The 26,316-nt window shown below is 32.7% G+C and overlaps 3 protein-coding genes across 10 annotated transcripts; 1 reads left to right on the top strand and 2 right to left on the bottom strand.

Moving 5' to 3' along the window:
- Nucleotides 1–2,974: 2,974 nt before the first annotated feature.
- On the bottom strand, nucleotides 2,975–6,970 carry MRL7-L (Thioredoxin superfamily protein). Of its 5 annotated transcripts, none has more exons than XM_011006953.1 (8): nucleotides 6,782–6,970; nucleotides 6,341–6,513; nucleotides 5,667–6,232; nucleotides 4,869–4,950; nucleotides 4,662–4,773; nucleotides 4,441–4,556; nucleotides 3,989–4,058; nucleotides 2,975–3,423 (listed from the first exon to the last, which is right to left on the bottom strand). In XM_011006953.1, exons 2-8 carry the CDS (start codon nucleotides 6,509–6,511, stop codon nucleotides 3,185–3,187), a joined length of 1,356 nt encoding a protein of 451 aa, XP_011005255.1. In that variant the 5' UTR covers nucleotides 6,512–6,513; nucleotides 6,782–6,970; the 3' UTR covers nucleotides 2,975–3,184. The 5 variants fall into 5 exon arrangements, with proteins under 5 accessions (XP_011005255.1, XP_011005257.1, XP_011005256.1 ...); XM_011006955.1 differs by having other exon boundaries at nucleotides 2,975–3,554; nucleotides 6,782–6,968; XM_011006954.1 differs by having other exon boundaries at nucleotides 6,702–6,785.
- Nucleotides 6,971–8,712: 1,742 nt separating this feature from the next.
- On the bottom strand, nucleotides 8,713–14,618 carry LOC105111559 (poly(ADP-ribose) glycohydrolase 1-like). Its single transcript, XM_011006958.1, has 11 exons — nucleotides 14,311–14,618; nucleotides 13,661–13,846; nucleotides 13,380–13,483; nucleotides 12,564–12,768; nucleotides 12,312–12,416; nucleotides 11,996–12,114; nucleotides 10,955–11,098; nucleotides 9,955–10,093; nucleotides 9,656–9,862; nucleotides 9,282–9,344; nucleotides 8,713–9,112 (listed from the first exon to the last, which is right to left on the bottom strand). Exons 1-11 carry the CDS (start codon nucleotides 14,560–14,562, stop codon nucleotides 8,963–8,965), a joined length of 1,674 nt encoding a protein of 557 aa, XP_011005260.1. The 5' UTR covers nucleotides 14,563–14,618; the 3' UTR covers nucleotides 8,713–8,962.
- A 3,917-nt stretch (nucleotides 14,619–18,535) lies between these two features.
- On the top strand, nucleotides 18,536–21,609 carry LOC105111555 (glucose-1-phosphate adenylyltransferase small subunit, chloroplastic/amyloplastic-like). 4 transcript variants are annotated; one of them, XM_011006951.1, is made up of 9 exons: nucleotides 18,536–19,018; nucleotides 19,199–19,489; nucleotides 19,616–19,885; nucleotides 19,982–20,149; nucleotides 20,306–20,409; nucleotides 20,500–20,611; nucleotides 20,760–20,858; nucleotides 21,016–21,135; nucleotides 21,334–21,609. In XM_011006951.1, the coding sequence occupies exons 1-9, from the start codon at nucleotides 18,833–18,835 to the stop codon at nucleotides 21,448–21,450; spliced, it is 1,467 nt and encodes a 488-aa protein (XP_011005253.1). In that variant the 5' UTR covers nucleotides 18,536–18,832; the 3' UTR covers nucleotides 21,451–21,609. The 4 variants fall into 4 exon arrangements, with proteins under 4 accessions (XP_011005253.1, XP_011005251.1, XP_011005252.1 ...); XM_011006949.1 differs by having other exon boundaries at nucleotides 21,013–21,135; XM_011006950.1 differs by having other exon boundaries at nucleotides 20,497–20,611.
- Nucleotides 21,610–26,316: the final 4,707 nt, after the last annotated feature.

The raw sequence follows: 26,316 nt of genomic DNA, 5'->3' as shown, positions 1-26,316 counted from the left end.
TATATATATATATATATAAGTGAGAAAATGATATTAGGGTCCACAAAAAATAACTAAAGATTGGTTAAGGAGGTTCAAAAAATATAAGGATTGAAATTTAATAATATATGTACGACTGATGAAAATCTTGTTGACAAAGAAAATTTAAAATAAGAAAAAGAAATTCAAAATTGGATGTTTAAGGACTCAATCAATTTTTTTTGAAAGTTTAGTTGAATTTATGGAGGGTTTAATTATAAGAAAATTGATTCTTTAAGTCAATTTGGGCTTCAATTAAAAAAAATTAAAGTTTAGGCGTTGAATTAAAATTTATAAGAGTTAATTTGGTTAAATTAGAGGTTTAATTGAATACATTTTGAAGTTTGATGAACAATTAGGAACTTGATCAAAGAAATTCAAAACCAATAACCAAACCAAAAAAGACATGTGAATGTGGAGACTAAAATTGATCAAATCAGGAACAAAATAAAAAAAAATTAGAAGTGTTATTGATCAATTACGGGTTAGAATGCATAAATTTAAAACCAAGAATTAAAATGAAAAAGATAACCAATTTTAGGACTGACATTTGAATTTGGTAGAGAGAGAATTGAATTAATTCTTAAAATCAAAATCTCAATTGAGAACTTGATTGAATAAATAAAAAATTACAAACTGATTTGGAAATAGAAACTTTTTAGGGATCGTTCTATTTAAATGAAATAGCGTATTTTGTGCAAAACAATATCATTTTGTTTATTGTTATTAAAAATAAAAGAGGCAAAACTAAATGATGACATTTTGACGATACTGTATACCTTCTTATTTCCTTAGACATGGGCTACAGGCAAGGAAAAAAGGTTTTCTTCCCCTCCTTTGCCTCTTTCTTTTTCATGTGCCTAAAACCCCAACACAACCCTCGCCTTTCTTATAACTTACTATTGTGCCGAAGGTGCAAAGGGAACAAGCCCTGCGAGTGGTTTTGGGGTGACTACACAATGGCCACCTAACCACTTTACACCTTCAACTTGATTGGACAGGGATAAGGTGGCATAGGCTTTCCCTTATAAATACCCCCTCATCAGGAGGTGCAGAGTGACATAAAAAGAAAAAAAAACTTAGAGAAAAAGAAAAGAATAGAAAGATAAGAAAAACAATAAAGAATATAGAAAAAAAAAAGACCTCTCTTCTTTGCACCCATTTTACCATACTAGAGACCTTACCAATCATGACTTCTCTTTCCTCTAGTAGCACGTTTCCTCTTTGCTAGTTTTTCTCATCATCATCATAACAACACTATTGTACACAACCACCAACGTCAGCAACCACATTACCCCCTTTACCAGATTAGCTTCCCCTTATTTTTTTTCTCCTTTTCTTCTTCCTTGTTCCCTCCTTAACTATTTTACAAGTGAACAATGGAGAGCCCTATGTTTCTAGGCTAGACCAACACTGACCTCCACCAAAATAGCTAGGTCAGGTCCGACATAGTTTCTTTAGAAAATAATATATTAGGTTAACATCAACATAACCTTTTTTTTCCCCAACTCTTTTAGGTTGACCTCAGCCCAACCAGAATGAGCTGAACCCACATAACTAGGGCAGGCCCATCACAATTTATTTAATTATTTAATTATAATAATATAAAATATATTATTATATATTATATTAAAAAATCCAAAATTTTTATATTTTTTCATGATTTTTTCTTCCTTTTAGCTTAATATTAGTTTGTATTTTTTACACTGTAAAAAAAAATCCGATATCAAAATACTAAGTTTTCTTTGAAATGTTGCAAAACATTAAAAAAACAAGATAATATCTTTTTTCATGTATATAGTCAAGTTTCTAAAAAATACAAAAAATTCATTTCATATTTTCATACATAAAAACATTAAAAATATATATACTAGCATGAATTTTAGGCTAAAAATATATATACTAGCATGAATTTTAGACTTTAATAATCAATTTATTAAAGTTACGAGAACTAAACTCATATTTTAAAAATACAAAAAAAAATTGTTTTCTTTTAATATCTAGAATTACAAACTTATACATAAGATATATTTTCTATATTAAATAAAAATATAGTTTTTTTTTTATTTTGACATTAAAATGGTTAGATTTTTTTACCTGATAAGGTAAGATCTTCTTATCGAGAACGATTTTTTATAAATTTTTAATAAACCAACAATTAAAAATCACAACAATACTTTAATTTATATTAAACAATTAAATAATACAAATTATCTTAAACAAAATATAATACGGTGTTAATATTTTTTATTTACGCAATTAATTCTCATACCTTATCTCTTATACTAGTTAAAATTTCTAATAATCAAAATACTAGATGAAGAATTTTATTTCTTCTTTCAATAATAAAAAACAAGAATTTCAAGTTATTTTCACTTACTAACTTTTCTCCATCCATGCAACAGACTTAATTCCTTCTATGTGCTTGTCTGATTTGTTGTATGGTCGGTCCGGCAACGGGGAATTAGCGATCCAAATCTTTGTTTAGTTTGCAAACCTAATAACGTCATATAACGTCATGATCAGCTAAGACGTTATGTCCCATCTCCAACAAAACTCACCTAGGTTAAAAGCCCAAACCCAGTTCAGTAGACAATAGATCCAGCCTAAACTCAGCTTCTCGTACCCCAACCATGTCGACAGATTTATCTGTTGAAGACACAGAAAGGTCACTTGCAGGCTTTATCTGAATACTCTCCATTCTCGAAGGACACCACTTAACAGCTCATCTACCAAAAGGATGTATCTGTCGTGAATCTCATAATACCCTGAAATTCTAAAATCTTTGTTGGTTACATGCAGTTGATTCACCTAGTTGGACATTTAACCTAAATTCTCTGTTAGAAAGATACTAGAATAATCCAACTGGCCAGAGGGTTGGCTCACCTTCAAGACAAAACAGCATGAATCTCCAATAATAAAATGAATAACAGCAAATGTTCTAACAAGACCAAAATTAACAGAACTCAATGTTGTTATCATCTAAGCGCACATTAATAAAATATTCACAAGGAACAAAGCCAACTACGTATTACGTCATGTATTCTGGTTGTCAGCCACACAAGATAGACAAGCCAAATGGTAAAACAGAGGGAAGTTGATTAAACCAAGAACCTGAGGGATTATATAAGTCACCATGTAATTCATAAATGGAATCGCCAACAAACTAGGGAAAATTAAAGCGAGGGGAATACCAGGCAATTGCGAAGATTGTATACATGGATAGATGCTGCTTATCTGTCTTCCTGCTTGTCCTGGCTTTGACTCGTTCTCGTGTAGATGGATTGAAGAGTGATAACCTTTGCCGCCAGTGTTCAAAGAGGGACACAAATAAATGTCCGGCAAGTGAAGCATACCCCCATATGACAGCATTTGATGACACCCTTATTGCAGGAGCCTTGCAGTCTGATTATGTGGATGCAAATGACAGAGGTGTTTACTCAGTACCAGACATTAAAGGTGGAACTTCTTCAAAATACAACGCTTATTTTGGCTGGGAATCTACTTCTGGTTCAGGTTCTGGCTTTCATAGGTAACTGTAAATGTTCAAACTTTCTTAAAACAAAGCCGTTGCTCAATTACTGCCTCGAAATGTTAAAAACTTGCTAGATTGGAAACTACCCAGGCCTATAGCTTTTGCTAGAAAACATTGTGCCTATAGCCTAATACAAGACTCTTCAATGTGCCAATGGAACACAGGTTTAGAAACTACATGGACAGATGCTCAGGTGGACAAAGCTATCTAACTGTAGACAAGAAGGGCAAGGTGAGCCTTCGTTCATTGAAGTCACTGCAAAGCTTAGGACAGGCTGATTGGAAATCCATCAATCCACCAAAGAGACTAAACCACCGAGAATTCAGATATTGGGTGAATCGTAGTACAGGAAAATGTCTAACAGTTTTTGAAGAGAAGAAAGATAAGAGAACTGTGGGTGTATCTGAATGCAAGTTAGATGGCTCCAATACTTACCAGCTCTTTGCATTTCGCTTCCACTATCACAAAGCCTTCTGCTCTTGTGGTGTTCACAACGAGTGATGTCCTGAAGACTAATAGCAGTCACAAAAGCACTTCTAGACTACATGCAGTATTATGCATGCATGCGTTAAATCTCTTACTTAAAATTTATCTTACTTTCATGATCGTGATGTACCTTCATTTGTATGTGTGGAATAAAGAACGAGCTTTGAGGTAGTGCTCAAGGACTGTTTTCCAGTTGGCTTAATTAACTTTGCACTCCACCCACCTACACTTTTCTTACAAACAAAGCACCAGTTTTACCACCTTCTGCCTACACACATCCCTTGCAGTTCTTGTGAAAAAGCAAACTCAGAGACCCTATCTTACCATCACTAACTATGGAAAACTTGCACCTCTACGATATTTACAGTACAGCCACAATTTTAGAATGATTGGCTGCTTACATGAACAGATGGGATCAATTCCTGGCTATCTCCAATGTCATTCAAACAAGGTGGCTTGCCAGCTCCGTAATAGAAGTATGCCATTATTTTTGAAAATTCATCTGCAGTTCGAATGGCTGCACCGCCAATTAAAGAAGAAGAAGAATATTAAAGTTCTCAAGTCATATATTGAAAATGAGATAAGAAATTGAACTGACAATTTCTTGGGATCAAGGAATTACCTTTCTCACGGTACAGTATCTTTCCTGCTTTAGTAAAAATAATTTCTGGGAAGACACAAACTTTTAGAGCAGCGACCAAATCAGTCTCAACAACAGCATCAATCGCAACACACTGTGTCATATGCAAATATAATATTAAAATTTTGAGATAAGAATCTCTGGCAAGGGAGGAAAGGTAAAGGGTGCATAATTAGAGGCTCTACTTACTCTGGGTGAAGGTAGTCTGCAATTCCAAATGATGTGCACAGCCTTCTCCAGTGCATCTCGAATTTTTTCATTTTCCTTTGGTCTGGGGAAACCATAAATTTAGGTGAAATTAACAGCAATTTTATTTTATGTGTCATAGATCCAGCCATTAATGTGCAGATTGAAAGTGCGAACTCTAGTATCATGAAGGATTTCACAGGACTAGGAAAAGATATCTATAGCATACAAATAATTCAAGCCATTATCATTTCTAGCATTTCCTTCCCAGCAAAGCCAACAATAAAACCCTGACCCTAAGGCATTCCCCAAACCTAGAACTCTACTGCGCTTTGTTATATACCATTTTGTGGATTTTATAGGCCAAGAAATCATGTGGAATTTCAAAGAAAGCACCTGAAAAACTCAGTGTTTCCCAAAAGAGACCAGAGATATATGAAGTCATACTGATAGAACTAGCAGTAAATGACTACTACAATACTTAATTGTAATGACACTACCTGACAACTGGGAAATCTAAAGCATCACTCCTAAACAAGGCAAGGAAATAAGTGAATAAAAAGGGACCTTTTCTTAATAAATGAAGCCACGATGCAGAAACCAATCATGAGTATGGTGCACCTTCATAGAATAATGAAAAACAAGCCCTTTGTTTTTAATAAATGAAGCCATGATGCACAAACAATCATGAAAATGGTGTACCTTCATAGAAAACTGAAAAACAATCTAAGAATTTCAACTTGAATAAGGCAAAATAGCTTGAGTAAAGCATCAAACAACTTGAATAAAACCAAAGCCAACCTTTTATAGCGATTATGTACTAAGACAATCAAAGGACTGATGTCTTTGAATACAGCCTCCTCCCATCCTGCAGTGGTAATGTCTTTTATTGGACGGATGTAATCATCATCTTGCCACACAATCTCTTTATCACTATCATAATTCTCATCATCATCATCCTTCTTCTTATTCTTGATAGTAATCTTGTTGAAGAATTGATCCAAACCGAAGCCCCGCCCATCAGCATCTTCAGGCCAATCAGGATCATCCTCGTCCACAATAAGGGGGTAATCAGCCAAAAGCTTTTCCATTCTCATCCTCTTTTCTTCAGAATCAAGCTCCTCATTCTCATCCACATCAGGATACTTTTTCATCACTTCTCTAATTTTCATTCTCCACTCCCGTCTCTCTTCAGCATCCATAAGATAGGGGTCATTCACCTTACCTTTTCTCGACGAGTAATCATCATCATCATCATCGCTGTCACTAAATTCTTCTCGTCGTTTATTCTTCCCATCATCAGACAAGACTCTTTCATCTCTTCGGGAAGCTCTACTAATACCAATTTGAAAACCACCACCATGTAGCTATTAAACAAAGTGTTCAGTATCTCTTTAAGAAACAAAAGTTTTGAGAAGAAAATTTGAGAACTTTGAACATGAGTAGCATAAATTGTCAAATGAGAAGCAACATACCTGAGAAGGGTACTTTAAAAACTTGGATGAGAGACAAGAACAAGTGAAAGAAACATCAGTGTAGCTGGTTGGTTTGGATTCGGAATGAGAAGTGATAAAAGGAAATGAAGGAAAGTCTTTGAATTTATTATCTCTAATGGGTGAAAGCAAATGGTGGAGCTGTACTGCCATTCCTGCACATTATTTCAACAAAAAATAAGAAAGGAAAATCTAAAATTCCAGTTCAAAGAACCATGTCCAGTTCAAATGATTGCACAAATTAAATGCTTTTATGTTTTTATATAATGGGTTTTGAGAATATCAAGAAAATAATTCGTAAGAGAAAAAAAAAACTCGACTAATATTGAGATTAAGGCATCGCCATGAATGATGTATATGGAAGCTCAAAAGGCATAGCATACTGTCATTTCTTGCAAAACTTGGTAGCGGGTTGGTGCTTACCTTATTCACTGGTTATTCTCCTTGATGTGCCTTTTATCCTCCTCCTCCTCCTCCTCCTTGTTCTTATAGATAAGGTAAAACCTCGAGAGTTAGAGCAGGAGCAGCAGAGGCTCTTTCTTACTTACAGTTGTGAGAGAGCGAGAGAATCACGGAGAAGGGAAGGATAAGCCTAACTGCTGTTTTATCTTATCAAGGTTTTATTATCAGGCCAGGTGGGCCTCTGGTCCTTCTCACTTTGTTAATTTTTCAAACAAACTTGAAAGAAAAGGCACATTGAAGAAAGAATAGTTTCTTGCATTGTCACTTCAGAGCAAAAGGTTGATCGCGGTTTTGTTTTTTTAATTGAAATGGAATGGTTTTGAAGTTTTGGAATGTTTCGTGGTATCATTTCAGGATTATATATATATATATATATAAAATGAAGTAATTATAAAATATGCAATACAAATATATTATTAAACAAATATAATTTTAAATTTTAAAATATTTTTAAATAATCAAAATTAAATAGATTTTTGACTTAAAACAATTCAACTTAAACAAAATATCAAAATATTATAAAATTAAAATGTTTTAACATAAATATTTTAAATATAAAATCAGGTCAATGTTATCAAAACTAATGAGATCTAAAACATCATTTATTTTGCTCAAATTCCTATAAAATATAAACTAAAAAAAAAAACAACATGAATATAAATCATATATATTAATGATAAATTTATTTTTTAAAAATTAATATCATTGGTAATAAAAATAATAATAGTAATTTTTAATATTATTGTTAATATCATTGTTATTGAAAATAGTAATGAAAAAAGAATTTTTTATACTTAAATGGTTTAATTAATTAAATTAAACTAGATTTAATTAATTAAATTAAACCAGATTCAATGATTTTTCAATATCGGAATAAAACATGTGGAATGAAATCAGAATATTTCAATTAAAATTTAGTTAAAAAATCCAGAATAGACAAAGATATATATATATAATTTAAATTTAAAATGAAGTAATTATAGAATATGCAATACAAATACAATATTAAACAAATATAATTTAAATTTTTAAAATGTTTTAAAATAGTTAAAATTAAATAGATTTTTGAAATAAAATAATTCAACTTAAACAAATTACCAAAATATTATAAAATTAAAATGTTTTAACACAAATATTTTAAATATAAAACCAGGTTAATGTTATCAAAACTAATGAGATCTAAAATATCATTTATTTTGCTCAAATTCCTATAAAGTATAAACTAAAAAAAAACATGAATATAAACTATATATATTAATGATAAATTTATTTTTTAAAAATTAATATCATTGTTAATAAAAATAATAATAGTAATTTTTAATATTATTGTTAATATCATTGTTATTGAAAATAGTAATGAAAAAGAGTTTTTTATACTTAGATAGTTCAGTTAATTAAATTAAACTAGATTTAATTAATTAAATTAAACTAGATTTAATGACTTTTCAAAACCGGAATAAAATGACTTTTCAAAACCGGAATAAAATATGTGGAATGAAATCAGAATATTTCAATTAAAATTTAGTTAAAAAATCCAGAATAGACAAAGATTTAAAATAAAATGAAAATTATTCTGTTTTATTTTAATTTTTAAATTAATATAAATTTTTTTAATTACTCCAAATAAAACAGAAAAAAATTGACATCTTACTTCGGATAAATTTCTCAATGTCAATAATATCGCTGTCTGCACAATTAGAACACACAGATCCCTCCCATTCATATCCTTAATCCATAGTTTGTTATTGGGAGGAAACAACAATAGCGAAAATGGCAGCTTGCATTCTTGTTGCCGAGATTCTTCCATGCCTAAATAACATTGATCTTGCACCAACATTACAGGAAAAAAAAAAAATACATCCTCATCAAATAATAATCTTTAAGAATCCCACTAACAAAAAAGATGATTAATTTTATAAAAAAGAGCAGATCATAACATTTTTGAATGCCTACCATGGATTTCTTATGAAGAATATCCATGTCTTAGTTTGATTTACAAGGTTGGGCAAGCATTTTAAATACTCAACTAGAGCAAAGTTGCATTTCTTACATGAAGAGAACTACTGGAATATGATAGATTAAAAAAGTGAAGCTACAAAGTTAATTACATAGTTAAAATAAATAAATAAATAAATAAACAAGTTAAGGAGCCTCGTGGGCAAATTGCGAAGGGAGCAGCCATGCAAAGAATCCCAAGTTAGTTTCCTTGTTGAATCTCTGAGAAGAGTACTGCACCAACATATACCAAAGGTCTCCGACCGTCCATCCATGCAACAGAATCCATCGACTTAACTGCAGAACAATGAAGCAATAAAGCATATATTAGCATGGCTTAGAATATAGTATATGAAAACGACAAAGATTGTAGTTTATTCTGATCAGCTTAATTAATTTCTTGGGGTAGATCATTTCCACACTTCCATAAAGAAGTGTTCACTAGTGCCGAGATCACTACTAGTACCTGATTCAGATTCTGCAATGATTTTAAGCCAAATGTGTAGTACAAAACGGAAGGTCTTAATGCCTGAAAGAAATGCACATTGATTAAAGGAAATGTTGGTATCAAGCAGAAAAAAGGTAAGCTAGTTGAATAAAAGTTTCACTACTAGATGAGGCACCACACTACTACCAATTTCAAAAATTATTTCACAATGGTCTATGAGATATATAAATTATGTACTCTACAAGTTTGTGATGGTAATCCTGCAGTTGTTTGGTTAACAATACCTCCCACACAAGGTCAAGATGTAAAAGCTGCTACTAAAAACTCTAACACTTCCACTCCCCTACATATCTTTTGATAGCTATTGCAAGTGAAGCTCAGCAAAAGATTACCTGAGAAGCTGCAAGCCACTGAATTATGGACTTTAGTTCAGGATCTCCACCAAAAGCTCCGCATCCCCAATTCCCCGTAGCAATACCAATTTTAGCTTCAGGGTCTTCACACCAACTACCCTTCTTGTCAGAATATCTGATCACTTGGTTTACAGATTCCTCTCCATTCAATGCAATTTCAACAGAAGTCGAGGGGGCTTCATCCATCTATTTCAAAGCAGGTTCATATCATTCTGAGTATAACAAATAAAAAGGAAACGAAAGGCAAAACACCCAGAAGAACATGGGAGAGCTCACACCAGGAAGTCCTTCACCATAACATCATCATCTTTACCAGCTTGAATACACTGAGAACCTTTCAAACCACCATCTTGAAACAGTCTTTTATGGTCACATTTAGATTGATCCAAAAAGCCACAGAATGCCTTGTTGGTCTCCCTGTGAAAACCAAACAAGTAGGATTCAGAGAAATGAACATAATTTCCCTCAAGGCTGGTTAGCAAGATAGTGAACCAACAGTTTAACAGGCTACATATACAGGCAATAAAGCCATGTCGAAAGATAAACCAACAGTGCAGTTCTCTTCATTGTTCTACATAATTTAACAGCTTCACATAGCAAACTCTGAAGCACTATTTAGACACCATGCTAAATTATTGGTTATGAGTATATATAACGAATTTCAACCACTGTCACAAAGGGCAAACTCATCTACCCCAAACCAAGCCACTCTAGTAAGTGTTTTCACAAAACATTGTCAAAAACTCTACACTGGAAGGAGGAGGAAGGAGACACAAGAACATACTATTTTCCGAGCCAACCAGACTTAGCCTTCAGACTTTAGAGCTTCCTGAGTTCTCAATTAAAAGAGTCATATTAAATAAACATTACCAGAGCATGTTCTAGCTTGAAAATTCTGTTTTTTTTTTTCCTCAAAAGAAAATGGCATCAATTTTTCATGAAGGTCCACTCAACATGCACAACCTTTTGGTCTGCATGGAAGAGCCTCAATGGAGCTGATGAAACTAAAAGGGAGATTGTTCCTTTTGAGAAAGACGGAGAAAGTCATATTGTTCTTGAGCATAGACTGCTTGTCACATTTTTGAAACAATGTGGCATTGTTTTTGGGGACATTTCTCTTTCTTTATTTACACAGGTGATTCTTCCTTGAATACAATTTTTCATATCAGTAACTCACGAATGGAACTTTTTACACTCTTCTATAAATTCTCTCATAGAAAAATCTCCCTTTCAATTCATATGCAAGGCTGTGGCACTGGAAAACCAAATTTAACATACCGAAGGAGGTATTCAAGTTTATATTGTTCCATCCCTGCATTGCACAATGCATCTATGGCAACAATCCTGGTTCTACGTCTTCTGAAACTATCAACATCCCTTTTGTCCACATGGTCACCTGAAAAACGAAATGAAGAGGCATACCTGCACCAATGTAAGAGCAGACTATGAGAAGAAATTGACTGCAACATTAGTTAACTTAAATCAGTATTCCGCTCATATGGGAATGCTTGTTATTTTAAATGTGGCAGATATGATAAAAAATTATATTTTTCAACATTAAAAATTTATATGATAGCAAACAAAGGCAGGCTAGATGTAAACTAGTCAATCATGGATGAGAAGTCCTATCAATTAAGTAAAGTAGATATATTTGAACCAACAGGAAGAAAAAACAGATTGAAAGATAAATCTTCTGCAAAAGCCATTAATTCATTAATAATACTCATAATACATCATCACAAAAACTGTAGATTGACATTTTGGAGAGTGTGTATGACTTCGGCACCTACAGAAGATGATAATTGCACAAGTACTTCATAATGCATATGGAACCAAGTCATTTTCATTTCTTCACATTTCTGGTTTATGGCATGCATCAACACGTAGAATTTTCACAAAGTAAAGAAAGTGTGTGATTGCTATCTAATTTCTCATTAAAAAACCATCAGAAATGGAATGGATTGTCCATTTTAGCAAATATAATTTCAGTTCCAAAAAAGTGCTTCGGTGTAAGCCAAGACACATAAAAAACAGCACACCATAGGAACACATACAGTTTGGTCTATGATAGTGACATTGGATAGATCTACACATTGAGAGTAACAAGGCTGTTAGCCCACCGGCTGGAAACTCATCAAGGGCATGATTAATTTCCAATTGTATATACTCCAATCTGTGCACTATACCTAGACACGAGTTTATAACACACCAATTCAATGCATACCATTGAAATTCATGTGATTCAAGGAACACAAAACAGATATATTGCTTAATGATATATCCAAAATCAAGTTTCGGATTTCACCAAGTTATGCTCACCCTGTGTAATTTGAAAATCTTTCAGCACCAACAATTTCAATAGCCTCATTGTCTTCCATGCAAGGTAAGAAATGCATTCCAGCAATTAATTCAGGATTGATCATGAACCGGATTTCTTCCTAGAAAAGATAATAGCACAACAATGTTGAGGGTATCGTTTAAGTAATATTGCAAGAAGATAACAGCAATTGTAACATGACAATAAGGAAAAATATGCAAGAAACAATAAAAGAAAAGAAGGGTTGAATGAATAAATGGACTAATTTGAGTATGAACCATAAACAATGACATCAACTGTCCATAAAAAAGTCTATACCTGCACGCAGCCCCTATGAAGAGCACCACCTCCAAGATACTTGTTAGAAAAATCAACTTCAAGAGTTCCACTGGATTGGTCTTCAATGAGGCCTGAACTATAGTCCTAGCAAAATGTAATGACCAGCTAAGAAGTAATTGTCTAAAACTCAAGAAATGAAATTAAACAAGTTACTGAAATAGGTTGATAATTTTACACATTGTTTAAATTTGAACTTTCACTAGCTATGCGCCAATCCATTTATCACCTTACCTCTAAAGTGCAGAGAGAAACAACAGATTTGATCCAAAAATCTGCCTTGGGATAAAAAACACACAAGGGATGTTGTTCCAAAGGAAGAACCTTCCTCTCGAAGGAGATAGAGCCCTCAGGCATAGATAAACATATCCTTTCAAAATAATGTATAATACACTTTATTTTGTTCTCCTGCTTTTCACTGTAACTCGAATATATATCCCTGAGATGAGATGATGTGTCAGATGGATCTATTTTCCAGGTCAAGAAAAACAGTTTAACAAGAGTTCAATAAAACAGAAACAAGGTAAACCAAATTGAAGAGGCAAAACAAATTAGTAAATAGCATATATCACTAAAACTTTCATTTAACTGAACAATGAAATGTGGCATAAAAATAACCAACAGAGACTGTTTATGTCACACTATACTGTTAGTGAGCTGCCAGGTCTTTTTCTTAAGAATATGGGTTTTGGAGATCCTAAACAACTGTGTTCAACACTCTCTGATGTTATAAAATATAGAGAAGAAGACATGAGAAGTTAACAATATGGTTCCAGTTCCAGAACAAATAAGCATTTTATATGTGGCACAGTAGCCTACAAAGATACACCTAAACCTCTAGCATGAAGTAATTATATGTCTGAATTAGTTTCCTTTTGAACAAAATATTGTCCCCATGAGAAAACAAAGGATGAAGAGAGCCATATGAAAATACCAGTGGATAGTAGCTAGCCCAGGTAGTGAAAATTTGAGGTCTAATACCCACAGCTCGTAGTTACTACATATGCATAAGTTCAAGATCTTCACAAAAGAAAGCTGAAGGTCACATACTCGAACAAATGATCAAAATTGATTGCTGGAAGACGTTTATTATCTCTATCAGAGACTGGAAACAAACAAAAGAAAGCGCATACAAGGAGAGCACCAATCAATTCCTGAAAAGTAGCATTTGAGTAACATTATCAGTATATAATATTAAAAATTGAAGAAATGCTTTTCTAAGTACATTATTAAACTGTAATTCATTTCTCCCATGACGCATTTGAAGCATAATTCGAATCCAATAAAAAAACTGGTACTTGAGAAAAGAACAACTAAACACTCGGAGATACCTGACCGAGGAACACCACGCCAGCTTCTTGTGGACCCAACAGGCGAAAACCAGTTTTGACACCATTACGCAAGTTATCAGCATTTTGATAGTGAGACTCCAAAAGAGATGGCAATCTCAAGAGCAATTTAGCCAATGTTGGGAGAACGTCAGCAAACCATTTTGCTGCCTCTTCCCGTGAAATCAGCTGCATTAAACTCCTCCTCATCAGTACAATACATAAAACATCCTCTTTATTGCTATAACATAATCTCAACCAAGCTAAAACAATCTGATAGACATCAGTTCATGCATATGAAGATACTAAAAACATGTACTGAAAGCTCAGAACTTTATTAAAAAAGCATCACGTTATATAAGACCAACTAAGAAGAAGTAAGAAATAATGGGTTTTCGTCAAATTACACTCCTAGCCTGAAACTGGCAACATTTCCTTCGTAGTTCACCAATATGACAACTTTTCTGTCAAAGTTTAGAACTTTGTAATCAATGAATCATATATAGGAGCAAAAGAAATGATGCGTCTTTTTCTAATCACTCTCCTTGTAGAAAAGTTTGAACATCTTTAACCACCAAGCTTGAAAGATGAATAAAAATTAGAGAACCCAGAAAAAAAAAAGGAGAGAAACCCAGTTGAGTTTGATAGGCTACCTCATCAAAGAAGAGAGCATAACCTTTATGGGCAAAAGGAGAGAGACGATGCATAGAAGGGAGAGCAAGAGAATCTCTGATATTGGAAATAGCATTGAAAAGCAGTTCACCAGTGTCAACTTTGCTGTAAAAAGGTCCTTTGGAGAGTGTTTTGAGTGATTCAACAACTTGTGATGGCCAAAACAGATTTGATGAGCGAAGTAATAAAGGCAGAAACGGTAGCATCGACTTCAAATCTTCTCTATTCTCCATTTTCTCTTCCTCTGTCTCTTGTTGCGGTTACTTCAGGGAGACAGGCGCACACGGGGCTTTTGTGTCTTGCTTTTTCGTTGATTTTTTTTTCTTCAATTATTATTATACATAAAAAAATATATATTTAAAAATGATATAATTATAAATTTTAACTACTGTAACGATACGGGGTGACAAAATCGTAAATTTAAAGTTTTTTTTTAGAAAATAAGTTTTTTATATATTTTTTTATATTTAATATTTTTTTATTTAAAAATTGATATATTTATCACTCATTTGTATGTATATTTTTCTTATCTTTATTATTTTATAATATATATTTTTTCTACATTTTTTTTTTGAAAAAATCGTATTATACAAAGATTAAATAAATGATATTTTACAGTAAAAATTGTAATATTATTCCATTCTCTACTATATTAAAAATTAGTTTGAGAATTTATATATTTTTATTATTGTATATAATCTTTATTATATGTAAGAATTAATTTTTTTTAACAATTAAATTTTTTAGAATCATTTTTTTAACAATTATATTTTTTTACTTGAAATATAAAAATACATTAATAACACCTAGATATTAATTATTTTATATTAAAATATGTTAATACTTTGTTTTTTGTATTTATTAGCAGATATGATTCTCAATGTATTTAATTAAATGCATATATAGATCTTTTAATTTATAATTATAATTGTTTTAGGAAAAAAATTTGAAAAGCTTATATTTTTTTAAAAAAAAATTATTAAATTTGTGACGAAATATGGGTCAAATAACTAGTATGTATATAAAAAAATGATATTTTCTTATAAAAATAGCATAATTGTAAATTTTTCTAATTTTTTACTATAACGATATTGTAGCAGTGACAAAATTATAATTTTAAAGTTTTTTTTTAATATTTTTATTATTTTACACTTGCCTTATTTATCACCATTATTTTTGCTATTTTTATTTTTTAGTTTTTTTCCTTACACTTTGTTTTTGTGAAAAAATATTATTTTTTTATTTTTTACATTTTAAATATTTAGCACTCTACTATTGGCTTATTTACACCTTTTTTTTCTCTTATCTTTATTATTTTATTATTGTTTTTATTTTTTTCTTTATACTTTTATCTTTTTGAAAAAAATGTCATACAAATACTAAGGAAATAATATTTCATTGTAGCAATTACAATATTATTTTATTATTCTACTACGTTAAAAAATAGTTTGAAATTTTACATGTTTTTATAAACATATATAATCTTTAATGTATTTTATCATATATAAGCATTAATTTTTTTAATTCATAATTATATTTTTTATTTGAAGTTAAGAAATATATTAATAATACTTGTATATTAATTTTTTTATGTTAGAAAATAAATTATTTGATGCTCAGCAAAACGAGTCGAATAAACATATTAATACCTTATTTTTTATTTTTTTGGCATAGACCGTTCTTGATATATTTAATTATATATATGTGTGTGTGGGCGCGCGTGTTTGTGTTTTGGTTTATAATTAAAATTTTTTAAAAATACAAACATGTTTAAAAAACTTGCATATTTTTTTATTAAAAATATTATATAACTTGTGATGAATCACAGTTTAAATAACCGGTTAGTGATTAGAACTAGATAAAATTCTTAGCTCTATCTACTTGGAGAAAATTAGAAAAAATAATTTGATTGTTATTGGTTATTAAAAAATTACTATAATTTTCATAGTTTAATTCAATATAAACCATTTAAAATTATAAGTTCAGATTCCCACTTATTTAGCATCTTACGAAACAAAGCAAAATCCCACTTATTTAGCATCTTACGAAACAAAACAAAAAAATATTTAGTGCCATCTACAGTAGAAGGCAGGCTTCTGTGGTTAGATGGAGGACACGGACCAGTTTGCAATTCACACATGTTCACGCATGGACATTGCTTTGTAATTTTTATGATGGGAGCACGCCAAATGCAGGCAAGGGTTTGGTGCATCACTTGAAGAAAACACTTATCATCGAATCCCATTCTTGAAGAAGGGTCTGGTAAACCAATAAATAACTTTAAAACTGATGGATCAACATTTTTTGGCATTATAAAAAGTGAATTAGGAGCCTAACTCATGTTTAGAAGGTTCAAATAAGTAGTGTTAATTCTTTTTTTCTTTTTTTTATTTATTTATGTGGGGTGTCCGGGCCAGCTTGCGCGTACCACGGCTAATCCCCATGGCCCACTGAATATCCTACAAACCCAGTAGGCATGTAAGGCACTGTGGAGGTGACAGGCGTGCACGCTAGGGCTCGAACCCAGGTGCAGTAGAAGGAGACAAGCCTCTTCCACCGCTAGGTCAAGCCCTAGTTTGCACGTAGTGTTAATTCTTTGCTGGGAGAGTGGAGTTTGTGTTCATACCCAACAGCTCTAAGCGTGATAGAAAATCATGCCAAGATACATCATTCAAAGAGCCTAAATGAGCATACCAGACCTAGTGATTGAGGGATTGGTTACCTAATTAGATATTAACTCATCGACCTTGTGCTCGTTTACTTGCCTAGCTCAATTAAATATTGGTTGTGCTCGTTTACTTGCCTAGCTCAATTAAATATTGGTTTGATGTGTTATCAAATCCGAGTCCAAGTGAGTATAGATCTAATTAGTTGTTAGATTCAACACTCTTATTCTTGACTACTTATCGAGCCTAGTTAAACCTGAGTTTAGCATATTATCAAATTTATTATTTTTGGATTTAATAAGCTAAAATGATACAATGAAGTCCATTTTGTTCCTATCACACCATGGTTATTTCCTTTTGCTAGTAATATAACAACTTGATCTATCTAAAAATTTGGAATCACTATTTGTACTTCTTCCTGGCTGAGATATAACGAGACAAGAAAATAAATTACTTTTTTGAATGTTTTGACTGGATAACTTAATTAATTTTTTGTTAATTTGTTTTGTATTGCAGATTGAGATGGCATCCTTGTTTGAGCACCATCTAAAGTAATGGTACTGTCGCTTTGAGGAGAGTTTATCAAATCTTTTATACCCAGTATCATCTTGCATGGGACTTGTAGATTCATTTTCTTTGGAACTGCTCGAATTTTTTCAGAATTTGATGAGACAACAAATGGGCAGCCTCAAGCTCAACATCTCAGATGATAGTCAGCCATTTGTCAATTGCAATTATTTTCCTTAATTCATGAAATTGCATAGGCAATGGAAGAGACATCACAGAACTATGTTAGCTGCTCACATATCTTGACATGTCAAATGAATATGAATAGATAGAACTACCCAAGTTTGACAAGAAATGCCTTAAAGCTATTTCTGGAAAGAAAGATGAACGAAAGGATTATTTATTATTCTGTTAGTTCTTTGGGAACTGTGTTCGTTGTCTTACGTTACTTTTCCTTGTCTCCTCGCCAATGGAGAATACTGCCTTAATATTTCCTGAACAGATCAGCCATAATATTTCTCACTCCGGCCATCTTGCTGCTGTTTTCTGCATGTGAAGAAAAAGAACGCAGAAAACAGAATTCCCCATGAAGCTACGCTGTATTGTAAATGTGCAGATGAGGGGATGGAAGAATGAAAAGAACAAAGAGAGAAAAAGAGACGGATGGCCATAACCCCATGAACCTGAGACAATACCTTCCTTGATAACCACTCTATTCCAAAATGCCAGGCACTAGCTATTGCCCTCCAAGCTTCCTTCTCAGACAAAATGACCAAACTGTCCCAATCAATCTTGCTTGTTAACCCCCTTTCTCTTTTGCCCCAAAACAAAAGACAAGGGAAATGAAGCGAGAGCCATTCTCAGAAGGCTGAAAGGACGATGTGGTAAATCTGTTATGTACCATTAACTTGGCGAATACGAACAAATAAAGTGAACAAAACGCAATCAAGCCAAGGAATAAAGATTAAACAAAAAAAAAAAAAAAAGGCGACACGAAGCTTAGAATCAAAGTTAAACATAGTATCACAAACAAAGCCGCCCAAATGAACCGTGAAAGCTTGTCATTATGCTGGCACAGTTTGTGAGTATGAGTTACGGCTAGCTTTGTTTGTGACTGTCTGGCACAGTCTGCAAATACAAGCCCTGCAAGGAAGATTTCTCTTTGCAATAGCCAGCAGGAAGAAGAAATCAAAATATTCTCTTCCATACGACTCTTTTAAATCTGCAATGCAGAGAGAAGATGCTAAATATACATTGAAAGATCATAATTTTGACTGAGGGTTCATCTTCATACACTGATACATCTTATAGTCTATTGCTCTCTCTTGACATGGTGATGTTGCAGCTTTCTGGTCCCATCCCTGTAAATCCCCAAGCAAAGTTCTCCATCCTTGAATTGGCTCATAGTAGTCGAAAATATTTAACAACTTTATCTTCTTTCTCTTTGCCAAGTTTGTTCATATCCAATTCTCATCAACCTCAACACCCCATATCCTCATTCTCTCCAGTAAATCAGGTCTATTTTTCTAGTTTCAACTTTCTGCTATTGATCTTCCAATCGATATATTTATATAACTTTGAAATGAAAGCTATTTCTGGATAAACTCGTAAACCGTTTAGTTTGTAAATGTAGTTTTTGCCAAGGTTTGGAAATGCTTAGAATGTGTGTATAATGTTTGAGAATTCATCTATGCAGAGTGTTGCAGCTATTGTATTTGGAGACGGATCAGAGTCAAGACTCTATCCCTTGACAAAGAGAAGATCAGAAGGAGCCATTCCATTAGGAGCAAAGTACAGAATCGTTGATGCAGTTATCAGCAACTGTATTAACAGTAACATAAACAAGATATATGCTCTAACACAATATAACTCTACTTATCTCAATTCTCACCTCTCAAGAGCATATTCTGGCTTAGGCCTTGGAAAAGATGGGTTTGTTGAGGTTATTGCAGCATATCAGAGTCTTGAAGACCAAGGCTGGTTTAAGGTCTTCTAGCTTGTCTACTTTCATAACACGTTTGTACTCGATGCTTATAGTTCCATGTGGGGCCAGACTACGATCCCCAAAGCCAATGTGATCATTTCTGTTTATTTATTTATTTATTTTTATCAGGGAACTGCTGATGCTATAAGAAGGTGCTTGTGGGTACTGGAAGAGTACCAAGTGTCCGAGTTTCTGGTCCTTCCTGGCCACCATCTCTACAGAATGGACTACCAGAAACTAGTAGAAGTCCATCGAAGAAGCGAGGCTGATATAACAATTGTAGCTTTGAATTCAACAAGAGATCAAGACCCAGGTTTTGGCACATTAAAAGTGAATTCACTAAATGAAGTTGCAGAGTTCCACGTGAAGTCAGAGAGGGAGCCAATGATTGTCCCTTCGGTAAGTTGATTTCAGTAATATTCTCCTACATATAGTTATGATACTGCAAAACCCAGTGGGGATCATGTTCTCTAAATAATCTCTGCTAAATTGCAGGCTCAAAGTTCCCAAGCATTCAATGATAATGCTTATAGGAAGTTATCAAGCATGGGGATCTATCTTGTTAATAGAGATATTATGACAAAGCTTCTAAATGAATACTTCCCCCAGGCAAATGAATTCGGAACTGAAGTGATACCTGGCGCAATTTCGATTGGAATGAAGGTCTGACTAGATTTAGCTAATTAGGCATTAATTTTGACATTAACTTTTGTTTCTGTGTAATAAAATTCATTTGTTCTGTCCAAATATGTAATGATGTTTCCGTTTCTTTTATGAGCTTTGCTTCATGAGAAGGTGCTGATTACGTGCATGGAGCAGGTTCAAGCTTATGCATTTGATGGATACTGGGAGGACATGAGTAGCATTGCAGCATTTTATCAAGCAAACATGGAATGCATAAAGGGATTAAACATGGGATACAAGTCAGTGTTTTCTCTTCGAGGAAGGCTGATAGTATAACACCTATAATGGCCTCTCACTAACGCACACAAACTTCATTTCTTTCCTAGCAGCTTCTACGATAAAGATGCTCCTCTATACACCATGCCTCGCTATCTGCCTCCATCTACTATAATTGATGCTGTCATAACAGACTGTGTGGTTGGAGATGGATGCATCCTTAATGTAAGAATAACATTTCCATCTCCCTCCCATGTTTCTCCCTTCTGCCCAAAGTAAGGAATATGCTGTCGTAGATTGTGTTTGATGTTGTTTCTGAATCTGTCTTGCTTTCGTTTCCTGAAAATGTGCCTTCGGCCTTAATTAAGAGTAGAGGTGCAAGATAAAAGGAACAGTTGTTGGTATGATGACAACCATTGGAGAAAAGGCCATCATTGAAGATTCAGTCATCATGGGCTCTGATATCTATCAAGTAAGGGTGGTTCTTTTTCTTTTCGTTTTTTTTAATAACCTTTCACTTTTTCCTGTTGCTAAAGAAATATAAGCACATTTTCTGGTAAAAAACCTATGCATATTTGCACACATTCCTCCAATTATGTATGACCAACTGAAATGTGGATGTTCAGCAGAAAGACTATATCCAAAGGAGTAGCAAGGAGGGCATGGCAATTCCGATAGGAATTGGAGATCAGACTCACATAAAGAAAGCTATTATAGATAAGAATGCAAGGATTGGCAGAAATGTAATGGTATGTAAAATATAAGCATATCAAATTAGCAACCAAATCCAATGCCAAAGCTAGTCATGCACACAAAAATACAATCGTTTTCAGAATGTCTAGGTGCAAGTCCAAGGCATTATTAAAACATGATTGTCTCTGTGGAACTGAGTATTGAGTTCCTGTCCTTCCTTACTTGTGTAACATCCATGCAAGTATGTTATGCAGATTATTAACAAGGACAATGTGCAAGAAAGCAACAGGGAGGCCAATGGCTACATAATCAGTGGAGGAATAGTGGTGGTTCTAGAGAGTGCAGCGATCCCCGATGGCAGCATTTTATGATATGGTTGAACGTTGAACAACATGATTATCATTAATTTATTTCTCAATTTGATTAAAACAACATGTATACTGACATTTTTTGGAGGAGTGAGTGATCTCTATGCCACTTGGAATGTCATTCAACATGCAATTGATAATACAATTTAATTCTTTCAGTGATTTTCTACAGCTATGAACTTTTGATACTTTTCACACATTTTACATCCTTAAACTATCTTACATGAGCAAATTATGCCTCACTAATGACCATATTTTAGGAATTAGGAAGGGCACAAATTTCTTCCCAAAGTTAGTCAATGGACTGTTTAATTAATTGTGATAAACTACAGGGACTAGCTTATAATTAACTCTGGAATGTTGGGCAAGAAAGAAAAGGTTTAAAAGCTGAAAAACCATAGGATTCAATTAAAATCGGAAATAAAAAATCACATATAGGTTAACAATCACTCTGTTTTTATTCAAATTTTATTCAAATTATACAACTTATACCCTTTAGACATTTAGCTACAGCCAATAAATATATACTTCTCCCTTGTCTCATCTAGCTTGCGCCTCTTCTTTTTGGATATTTGTATTTTAGTATAGTAAAAACTATCAAATACCTTCAAGTCTTTAGGTATTTCAGTATAGAAAATACTATCAAATACCTTCAAGTGATTCATATATAGTTTTCTTTCACTCCAAGTTTCAAATGGTGTGCTACCCTAAAGGGTCCATGTCAAACATCTGTTAATAAAATAAATAATTGTGTACACTACTTCAACCTAAAAATTCTAAGGTAACTTCTTTGAATATAATATACACTTTGCCATCTTCATCATGGTTTGATTCTTCCTTTTTAGAACTCTATTTTGTTGGTGTGTGTAACGAATAGTGAGCTACGTCTCAATGCTTTCATCCTCACAAAACATGAAAAATCATTATAAAATATACTCTTTGTCCCTATCATTTTTTTATGCTTTTATACAATGACTATATTGTTTTTCAAATATTTAAATTTCTTAAAAAAAATAACAACTTTAGATTTTTGTCTAATCAAATATACTCATGTCGTTCTACTATAATCATTGATAAATAATACAAAGTACCTATTTTGAAAATAAGATGGAGTGAACATCGAACCATAAATATTAACGTACACCAACTCAGGTATATTTTTAACTATTTATGCTACTTTTCTTAGAAATGATTGTCGATGATGTTTTCCAATAGCACATCTATCATAAGCATCTTTCATCTCTTGAATGAATGGAAGTCTTTGAATCATGTTCTTTTGGTGAAGTAATTTGAGGCTATCAAAATTCAAGTGATCAAATCTTGTATGTCATGGCCTTAAATCATCAACCACATCCATCTTCAAAGTTACATCTTTTCCATAATTTAAGTCAAGTGAAAAACACCTATTTACTATCTTTAACCTTACCATAACTTGTCTCCTTAGATTTTTATTATAAATGGTGCAATATTAGCCTTCAAAATGCAATGAATAGCCATGCTCTATAAGTTGCCCAACACTTAATAAATTTTGGTCAACTTGTGGTATATGTATTACCTTATAAATCATTATTTTCCCTTTTTAGTTTCAACTCTAATGGTACCTAGACCACATGTATTTATACATTCTTCATTTTCAATCTTTATTCCAGTTTGCCTCATTGTATCAATGTCATTGAATAAGTTTTTGTTTGGTGTCATGTGATTGCTACAAGCGTTATTAATGAGTCATTGTCCTTTCTTGTCTTTTATGCCACTTTAACTAGCATAAAACATGCTTCCATCACTTTCTTTATCTTTGGTAACATATGTTTATTAATTTTTCCTCACACCATAATCTTTGGCTAAGTGATCAAACCATTTATAATTGAAACATTATATCTTCCTTTTATACTAATAATCCTTAAACTTATAGCCTAATCTATTACAAGTATAACACCTTCTATCATCATTATAGCTATTGCCCAAATTTGTTCTCTTCTACCCCTTTGATTTCTACCCAATCCTCTATTTCTCCCTCTTCCATCTCCTTCACCTCTAAAGAATTTAGCTCATATTCTCACATTACTAAAGATCATTTCTCATGGTCATGTTACTAAAAGTATATTTGGATTAGAAAGCATTTCCTATGGACTTCTCACTCTTCATAACTAATCTTTTCTCATAATATTTCAAAAAACTCCTCAACTCATGAACACTCAAATTAGACAAATCTTTAGTTTCTTTTATAATTGTCGTAATAAGATCAAACCTTTCTAAAAGGCTAATCAACACATTCTCTATAACTCTTTTATTACTAATATCCTCACCATAACTCTTTATTTGATTAACAACCTTAAGATTCTGATTAGAAAACTTATCAACAATTTCATTTTCCTTTATTTTTATATTTTTTAACTCTGTTCTAAGACTTTGTATAATAACTCTTATATTCATATCACCTTCATATTCACTTTACAAAGTCTTTCATTCTTGCTTTGCATTTGTAGCTCTCATGATCCTTGGAAAAATATGATCATTAACTCCTCTTTAAATCAAGTCAAGGGTTGTTGCCTCTTTAATCCTCTTTACTTTTAAATCTTTGAGTTGTGCTATAGGAATATTGTCAATATCTTTATATTTTTCATGTTACATCCACCATCTCCCACAAGTCAAGAGAGATGAGTAAAGTCTTAATCTTTATGCTCCAAAATTCATAGTTGTCTCCTTTGAATATTGAATGTTGGACTCCAACTTGAGCAAACCTTATTTAGACATTTTCTTTCTCCTTTAATCTTAGATAAAACTTCTCTTTGACCTTTGTTATGATACCAATCTATTAGGTGGTTTCTATAACCAATGAGTCTCATAAAACACTTTAAAACCACACTTAAACATAGCATATCATTGATGTAATTTTATGGTATAAAACTCATACAAGAGACCTTATAATGGAGGAAGACACATACACTGCTATTGTTTTTTCTTTTTTGTCACATCACTAGTTTCTACTTATTTGCAATCTAACTTTCAGTTGTACCTATTGTCACTCACTTCAATAATTTTTTGCCCCATATACCTTATTATTTAGATAAAATAATACATTTAACTTAACACGCATCTGACTCTAGTTAACTTTAATCTAATACTAGTCAAATAACTTTACAACACATTAATGATAAAAGTAAGGTTAAGATAGCTAAGGACTTGATTTGAAAGGTGATTTGGATTTTGATTTGAAGGAAGACCTTAAATTATAAAATGATGTTAGTGACCTTAATAGGATGGTGAGTATGTTACGAGATGGCATGTTTCAAGAAAAGAATGAGAAGACTATGAAAGAGTTTGTTCAAATGGTCTCCTAATTCTCTAAACCTTTTTATTATAAGAAACAAATTAACTTTAATAGAGTGACTATGCAGGTATAGACTGTAGAGGAAGTTTTGGAAATCACTAATGAGATGATTACTACTATTGGGAAAAGGTTTACTCATTTATTGTTGTCCTTATTGTAACTTATTTTTTAGTCCCCGTACAATACACACATAAACACACTAGGCACTCTGACATTCTATTCTCACTATTATTATTATTGGTGAGAATAGGATGTTGGAGTGCCTAGTATATAATAATAATAATAATAATAATAGTGAGAATAGGATGTTGGAGCGCCTAAAAAATGGTCAGAAATTGGTTGAAGAGATTAAAAAATACAAGGATTAAAATTTGACAGTATATATTTGATTGATGAGAGCCCTATTGAAAAAAATTTAATTTTAAAGAGAAAATTTCAAAATCAGATGTTTATTGAACTCAATTAAATTTTATATGAAGGTTTAATTGAATTTATGAAGAATTTGACTGCAAGAAAAATTGATTTTTAAGCCAATTTACTTTAATTGGAAGAAATTAAAGTTCTGGAATCAAATTGTAATTTTTTAGAGTTGATTTGTCAAATTAGGGGCTTAATTGCATAAATATTGAAGTTTGATGGTCATTTAGGGACTTGATTGAAGAAATTTAGAACCAAGGACTAAACTGAAAAAAGCACGCGAATAGAGGGACTAATTTAAAAATTAACATTTTAGCACCCTCTTCTTTTAAAAGAAACGACGTGTTTTAGTCAAAACGATGTTGTTTCATATGTTGTTCATAAAAAAGCCAAAACAATGTTGTTTTGAATGACACTATTGGTTTTTTCTTCCTCTAGACACGCAGAGGCAGAGGAAGAAGAAGGTTCTCTCCCTTGTAATGCCACTATCTCCTTCTCCATTTGCATAAATTCTAACATAAGTCACACCACTCACCTACCACCATGATAAAGATTGAATAAGGAAGCCACACCTTGCAGGCGACTGAGGCAACTACGTAGAGATGTCTTAGCCACCCTACCCTGTCTCTAGGATTGGACAGAGACAGGGTAACTACTCTCTCATCCTACCTATAAATACAGGGGAAGAAACAGTATATAAGAGGATGAATTTTTTTAGAGAGAGGAGGGGGTGAAGAAAAAAAGAACTAAAACACAAAGAGGGAAAGAAAAAAATAAGGGAAAGAATAGAGAAGAGAAAACATGGAATGACCATAGAGAAATATTATAGAAAAGGAGGGGATATTGATAAGGAAAAGACGTTTTAAGAGAAAAACATAGGGGAGAATAGAGGAAGAAAAGGGAAGAAGAAAGAAAGAAAAAGAACAAAAGGTGGAGTAGAAAGCAGATAAAAAAACAGAGACCAGAAAGAGATAGAGACAAGGGGAAGGAAGAAAAACCAGGAAGAGCAAACAATTGAAGGGGAGAGAAGACACAGAGATTGGTGTCTCTGCACAGAGAAGAAGAACAACTACAACCGCCATCAGGCTTCCTAGCCGTCGTCACCACCACCACAAGCCATC

This window comes from Populus euphratica, unplaced genomic scaffold, assembly GCF_000495115.2.
Source record: "Populus euphratica unplaced genomic scaffold, PopEup_1.0 scaffold299.1, whole genome shotgun sequence".
NCBI lineage: Eukaryota > Viridiplantae > Streptophyta > Magnoliopsida > Malpighiales > Salicaceae > Populus > Populus euphratica.
The sequence above is the reverse complement of the archived record's forward strand: the minus strand, read 5'-3'. Positions and strand labels throughout refer to the sequence as shown.